Here is a 7,818-nt window from a genome sequence, read left to right as displayed (position 1 = left end):
ATTGGACACCGTAATCTGACGCACTCGGGTTTTGATTTCTTCAGAGTCCTAAAGTGCCCTAATTTTTAGAATAAAGTAGATTTGTTTATTTGGCTCGTCTACTTGATATCATAATTGTAATGATATAAAACGTGTGTATGAAGTAGGCCTCACAAATATGTTGATTATCACTAGGTTTATATTCCAGGTGTAGGAATTAATACGTAGAGGACCTGCGAAAACGACCGGCGCTATGACCCCGTTGCGCCCGATCCCCAGCAGCGATAAGCGGGTAAGTGATATACGGGATCCTTGAGACGTCCATACCCTAAACCATAATTTAACCATAACCCTTACCTAACCATTTAAAATGTAAACGGGGTAATTCCAGAGGTGGGACGTCCCAAGGAATCCGGATAGCACGGACCGTTTTACGCGAGCGAAGAGGACAGTGGCATAAATCAGCAGCTCAGAAAATAAAGAGATCAAAATGATGCTGCTGCTGGTGAAAAGGGATTAAACGGAATAAATCTTTCGTCAGTGGAAAATCCAGCTTTCATGAGGTTACTGTTCCAGTTTTCTGCAGTGATGTTTTTGTAACCTGTGCATTTTATCCGGGTTTTTGGTCAGGTTGGCGTTTTAATGACGAATGTATCGTTTTCAATTTCCATAGGAAAACACTGGATGCACGCAGCCTAAAACAATACCGTCGTTTTTTAAATTCTCTTCTGCTATTCAATTCTAGGCGGCACGGCGCATAGGCTCACCGTCTGTCTCCCCAACATAATTGACTGTCAGTGAGAACGGATCAATTTGTGCTGACAACCGAGGAAAGGAAAGGCAAATATGTCGTTGCTGAGCAGCGGTTGTGATGCTTGACTGAACATGATGAAGACCGATTCCTCATCTTCCAAAAGCACCGGCTCCGGTTCGACGTTGAGGAGCCCATCCCCGCACCGGAACGCATACGAGGCGGGGATGCAGGCGCTGAGGCCTGCCAAGGACAATGCTGCAAAAGGCGATCATATGCAGGAAGGCCCCCGTGGCCGCAGGAGTTATGGCTCCAATGTGCACCGTATCAAGAACATGTTTCAGCAGATGCAAGGCCCAGGGAGCACATCTCCCTGCCTGGAGGGAGGGGAGGACCCAGAGAAGACTACTGAGAGAGTGCGTCTCTCCCTCCCCAGAGCCGGTAGCCTGAATGAGAATGTGGACCACAGCGCCTTGCTGAAGCTGGGATCCACTGTTTCAGAGCGGGTTAACCGGTTCGACCCTAATGCCAAAGCGGAGAATGGGCAGGCTCTCCAAGCTTCTTCACCCAGCTACTCCAAGTTGCAGGGGACGCGGAAGATTTTGGAACAACAGAAGGCGGCCCAGCAGCTGGAGCGGGAGAAGCAGGCTGCTGCCACCAACCGGGTCCTGCTGAAGACAGAGCAGAGCTCGGGCCTGGGCATCCAGGATGGCAGGCTGGACATGGTGGCGCGGTTCAATGGCAGCACAGAGTCCCTGGACAGCCTGGACACCACAGAGGCCGTGTCCCCCACCGTCTCCCAGCTCAGCGCTGTCTTCGAACGGGCCTCAGAGCTCCGCAACAACCTGCATCGCCTCTCCTCCACACCTCCGCTGCCCTCCCGGGGGGTCAGCACCAAGGTGGGGGTGCAGCTCAACTCTAAAATCATCTCTAAGAGGGCGAACCGGGCTTCTGCCCTCCCACCAACCAGCCAGGAGGAGGAAGGGGGTTGGTGCTGCAGCCAGAGGGACCAGGATGGTCCTCCCAGAAGCCTCAGGGCCTCATCCTCCTCCACCTCCGATGGCCAAAGCGGAGGGCAGAATGGAGGCCACAGTGGCCCCACACTCCCTGAGCCCAGAGAAGGCCGGGATAAGACTGGGCCTGACTCTGGGTCCCAGGCCAAAATTGAGGGCCAGTCTGAGGATCGTTCTGGCGACCTGGAGCCCAGCAGCACCATAGTTAAATCTGACATCCACCACTTCTCTCTGGAGAATGGCGAGAACAGTACAGAGAGAGAGGCCCAGGTAAGGGAGACCTCTCCCAAGGGCACTAGCAGTGAGAGGGGGAGGCAGGGTGGAGATGGAGAAATTGGCCAGGGGGGTACAGCAGAGGAGGGGGAAGAGAGGACTGTAAAGGAGGATCAGTCAGGGGGAGAACAGGTGGCTATCAGAACGTACAGCGCAGTGGGGGAGGACTCTGGAGGGAGCCAGCAGGATGAGGAAGAGGAGGAGGATGAAGATGAGCCATACGAGCCCGAGTCCAGCTGTCATGAGAAACCTGGGCTGCCTGAAGAGGAGGACCCTCCACCCAGCCGGAAGATCTGCTTCAGCACGGGGCCTATCAAGGTGAGTTCACACTCACCTTATTGTAGAATAAACACCCACTCACACACACATACATACACACACGCACCCACACACGCACACAACCACTCACTCGCACACATCCACACACGCACGTGTGCACACAAACACACACAAACACACACACATACACAACCTCTCACTCACTCCCACACACATGCACACACTCACACACACACCTATGCATTTACACACACAAACACACAGTACACAACTTTGCGCTGTACTCAATTATATTTAGTACTTCATATGTCTCCATCTTTACAACCAGTCCTTATGTAGTGTGGCCCTACCACAGATTTCATATGTCTCCATGTTTACAACCAGTCCTTATGTAGTGTGGCCCTACCACAGACTTCATATGTCTCCATCTTTACAACCAGTCCTTATGTAGTGTGGCCCTACCACAGATTTCATATGTCTCCATCTTTACAACCAGTCCTTATGTAGTGTGGCCCTACCACAGATTTCATATGTCTCCATCTTTACAACCAGTCCTTATGTAGTGTGGCCCTACCACAAACTTCATATGTCTCCCATCTTTACAACCAGTCCTTATGTAGTGTGGCCCTACCACATATTTCATATGTCTCCATCTTTACAACCAGTCCTTATGTAGTGTGGCCCTACCACAGATGTCATATGTCTCCATGTTTACAACCAGTCCTTATGTAGTGTGGCCCTACCACAGACTTCATATGTCTCCATCTTTACAACCAGTCCTTATGTAGTGTGGCCCTACCACAGATTTCACATGTCTCCATCTTTACAACTAGTCCTTATGTAGTGTGGCCCTACCACAAACTTCATATGTCTCCCATCTTTACAACCAGTCCTTATGTAGTGTGGCCCTACCACATATTTCATATGTCTCCATCTTTACAACCAGTCCTTATGTAGTGTGGCCCTACCACAGATTTCATATGTCTCCATCTTTACAACCAGTCCTTATGTAGTGTGGCCCTACCACGGATTTACTTCAAGCCATAGATTATTATATGCCTGGTCATTTCCCCACTCCCCTCCCTCTGCCAGTAAACATTACACTCAAAAGTTCCAAAATAATAATAATAAAATAATTATGTCTATATACAGTGTTGTAACGATGTGCAAGTAGTTCAAGTACAAAAGTCAAAATAAATAAACATAAATATGGGTTGTTTTTACAATGGTGTTTGTTCTTTACTGGTTGCCCTTTTCTTGTGGCAACAGGTCACACAACTTGCTGCTGTGATGACACACTGGTATTTCTTCCAGTAGATATGAGAGTTTATCATTATTGGATTTGATTTTGAATTCTTTCTGGGTCCAAGTAATCTGAGGGAAAAATGTGTCGAAGACGTGGATGTCGATTAAGGCAGCCCCCCACACCTCTCTGATTCAGAGAGGTTGGGTTAAATGCGGAAGACACATTTCAGTTGAAGGCATTAATTTGTACAACTGACTAGGTATCCCCTATTTCCCTATTGGGCAGGAGGTTAGGAAGTGCAGCTCAGTTTCCACCTCATTTTGTGCGCAGTGTGCACATAGCCTGTCTTCTCTTGAGAGCCAGGTCTCTTGAGAGCCATTTCTTAATAGAAATTCTCACGTGAGTCTGTACATAGTCAAAGCTTTCCTTAAGTTTGGGTCAGTCACAGTGGTCAGGTATTCTGCCACTGTGTTCTCTCTGTTAAGGGCCAAATATCATTCTAGTTCTCTTTTTTTGTTAATTATTTGACACTTTGGAAAGAATTATCTTTTTGTTTTCTCATAATTTTGTTGGGTCTAATTGTGTTGCTGTTCTGGGGCTCTGTGGGGTATGTTTGTTTTTGTGAACAGAGCCCCAGGACCAGCTTGCTTAGGGGGCTCTTCTTCAAGTTCATCTCTCTGTAAGTGAGGCTTTGATATGGATGGTTTCTGATTCGCTTCCTTTTAGGTGGTTGTAGAATTTAACGGCTCTTCTGGATTTTGATAATTAGCGGGTATCATCCCAATTCTACTCTGCATGCATGATTTTGTGTTTTATGTTGTACACAGAGGATATTCTTGAAGAATTCTTCATGCAGAGTTTCATTTGAATGTTTTTCACATTTTGTGAATTCTTGGTTGGTGAGCGGACCCCAGACCTCACAACCATAAAGGGATTATATAAGTAATTCAAGTATTTTTAGCCAGATCCTAGTTGTTAAGTCAAATTTTATGTTCCTTTTGATTGCATAGAAGGCCCTTCTTGCCTTGTCTCTCAGATCGTTCACTGCTTTGTGGAAGTTACCTGTGGCGCTGATGTTTAGGCCGAGGTATGTATCGATTTTTGTGTGCTCTAGGGCAAAGGTGACTAGATCAAATTTGTATTTGTGGTCCTGGCAACTGAACCTTTTTTGGAACACCATTATTTTGTCTTATTGAGATTTACTGTCAGGGCCCAGGCCCTTCTCTCTCTCTCTCTCTCTCTCTCTCTCTCTCTCTCTCTATCCCTCTCTCTCCCTCTCTCTCTCTCTCTCTCTCTCTCTCCCTCTCTCTCTACTATTTCTTTATCTTCTCTCTCTTTATTCTCTCTCCCGCTCTACTATTTCTCTCCGCTCTACTATTTCTCTACTCTCTCTCTTTACTCTCTCGTTCCCTCTCTTTACTCTCTCTCTCTCTCTCTCTTTACTCTCTCTCTCTCTCCCTCTCTCTCTCCCTCTCTCTCTCTCTCCCTCTCTCTCTCTCTCCCTCTCTCTCTCTCTACTATTTCTTTATCTTCTCTCTCTTTATTCTCTCTCCCACTCTACTATTTCTCTCCACTCTACTATTTCTCTACTCTCTCTCTTTACTCTCTCTCCCTCTCTTTACTCTCTCTCTCTCTCTCTCCCTCTATCTCTCTCTCCCTCTCTCTCTACTATTTCTTTATCTTCTCTCTCTTTATTCTCTCTCCCGCTCTACTATTTCTCTACTCTCTCTCTTTACTCTCTCCCTCTCTTTACTCTCTCTCTCTCTTTACTCTCTCTCTCTCTCTTTACTCTCTCTCTCTCTCTTTACTCTCTCTCCCTCTCTTTACTCTCTCTCCCTCTCTATCTACTCTCTCTCTTTACTCTATCTCCCTCTCTTTACTCTCTCTCTCTCTCTCTTTACTCCCTCTCTCTCTCTCTCTCTCTTTACTCTCTCTCCCTCTCTATCTACTCTCTCTCTTTACTCTCTCTCCCTGTCTCTCTACTATTTCTCTATCTACTCTCTCTCTCCCTCTCTCTCTACTATTTCTTTATCTACTCTCTCTTTACTCTCTCTCCCTCACTATCTACTATTTCTTTATCTACTCTCTCTTTACTCTCTCTCCCTCACTATCTACTCTCTCTCTTTACTCTCTCTCTCCCTGTCTCTCTACTATTTATTTCTCTCTCTCTACTCTCTCTCTACTCTGTAAATCGTTGTTAGGGAGGAACAAAGAGGCAGAATAATTAGCGTAGCTTCTCACATTGTGTGTCGGGATATTCTGACTGGCTGGGTTTATAAAAGGTCAACAATAATGCAGTGGTTGGTTTTATATGGGTGGCAGTAATGTACCTACAAAAATATTTTGCAAACTGCCATTAAACTCCAAATAAGAATAAGTGGTTGGTTTATATGGGCTGGTTGGTGGTTGGTTCATGCTCATGTGCTTTAAGTAAGTCACGGTACATCACTAGATGAGGAGAAGTCATATTAAGGATTTCTCTCTCAGCATGGTAGAGAAGTAGCCCTGGTATGGCTGTAGCCTCCATTATCCAGAATTAGCATGCTTCATTTCCTGCTGATGGGCTATCAACTGATGGGCTATCAACATTGTATTCAATCTGGTTAGCTAGGCATATGGTAGAACATTCACACCTGACATAATTAACTCTATTTACCAATGATATTTATACTCATGTCAGACAGAAGGTGTGGTATGTTACCTGTAAAAAATCTAAGGCAATCTTTACATGACCAACTTAAAAAAAAACGTAGTTACCCCTTATGTGCAGGTAGACCCGTTTCTACATATCAGTGGATAACTTGAACATTTGGAGGGGTGGTGGGTGTTGTTAAACCATGGGGGCTGTTTACGGTTCAACATAGGGAGGTGTTAAACAATGGAAGTGTTAATGATTTACCTGCAAAAAAACAGAGAATGATTCACACTGACCTGATACCTATAGAGAAGATGACCATTCCCACAGACCTGACACCTATAGAGAAGATGACCATTCCCACAGACCTGATACCTATAGAGAAGAAGATGACCATTCACACAGACCTAACACCTATAGAGAAGAAGATGACCATTCACACAGACCTGACACCTATAGAGAAGAAGATGACCATTCACACAGACCTGACACCTATAGAGAAGAAGATGACCATTCACACAGACCTGACACCTATAGAAGATGACCATTCACACAGACCTAACACCTATAGAGAAGAAGATGACCATTCACACAGACCTGACACCTATAGAGAAGAAGATGACCATTCACACAGACCTGATACCTATAGAGAAGAAGATGACCATTCACACAGACCTGACACCTATAGAGAAGAAGGTGACCATTCACACAGACCTGACACCTATAGAGAAGATGACCACCATTCACACAGACCTGATACCTGTATTTTGGTTACAAGGTCTGTGAAAATGCAGGAATCAAGACAGTCTTTAGGTGGCTTTTATTTTTCCATGTTTTTTTTGTTTTTTTAACCTCCAACCGCTTTCAGATATACCAAAACCTTGGTATAAAAAATGCAGGCATGATAAATTAGTGGGATTTTGGTATGTGTATGAAAGGGATAGTGCATTTACCCAGAATTTGATTAGGTGAAATGGTGCTGCCATAGTAAACAGAATCTACAGTAAACAGAATCCACAGTAAAGCAGAATCCACAGTAAGCAGAATCCACAGTAAACCTATCAATAATATATAGAAATCTGAAGTGGGATTTTTTTTTTTTAAATAGATCTTGCCTCTCCCTAAATAGCAGGAAGCAGATTGTACAGTCAACTTTCCAGCCAGTTCTTGACTATGATGACACCGTTTACCAGATTGCAGAAGCCACTGCTCTTAAACCATTGGATGCTGTCTACCATAGCGCCCTTTACTTTATCACAGATTACCGTTTTAATACTCAACACTGCGTCCTTGGGGCTCCCAAGTGGTGCATCTCAGTGCTAGAGTTGTCACTACAGACCCTGGTTTGATCCCAGGCTGTATCACAACCAGCCGTGATCGGGAGTCCCATAGGGTGGGGTACAATTGGCCCAGCGTCGTCCGGGTTAGGGGGGGGGGGGGGGGGGGGGGTTGGCCAGTGTAGGCCGTCATTGTAAAATAAGAATTTGTTCTTAACTGACTTGCCTAGTTAAATAAAGGTAAACAAAATAATACAGTTGGATGGTCCTTAAAATCATGTCGTTACTCCCTTTTTGTTTTTCAAAGCTTTACTACACAAACTCCCAACTTCCCTAACTTTGTTGTTAAAGTGTAAAAAAGAATG

At 45.3% G+C, this 7,818-nt stretch overlaps 1 protein-coding gene across 1 annotated transcript in view; it reads left to right on the top strand.

Moving 5' to 3' along the window:
- Nucleotides 1–579: 579 nt before the first annotated feature.
- Nucleotides 580–7,818, top strand: part of LOC139381401 (neurabin-2-like) — a 36,403-nt gene continuing 29,164 nt past the window's right edge. Inside the window, exon 1 of the mRNA XM_071124901.1 lies at nucleotides 580–2,334. Coding sequence (XP_070981002.1) covers nucleotides 865–2,334 — 1,470 coding nt within the window. The 5' untranslated portion in view covers nucleotides 580–864. The remainder of the gene's footprint in view (nucleotides 2,335–7,818) is intronic.

The sequence above is a fragment of the Oncorhynchus clarkii genome, chromosome 23, assembly GCF_045791955.1.
Source record: "Oncorhynchus clarkii lewisi isolate Uvic-CL-2024 chromosome 23, UVic_Ocla_1.0, whole genome shotgun sequence".
Classification (NCBI taxonomy): domain Eukaryota; kingdom Metazoa; phylum Chordata; class Actinopteri; order Salmoniformes; family Salmonidae; genus Oncorhynchus; species Oncorhynchus clarkii.
Note: the sequence above shows the minus strand (reverse complement) of the source record. Positions and strands in the feature narration are given on the sequence as shown.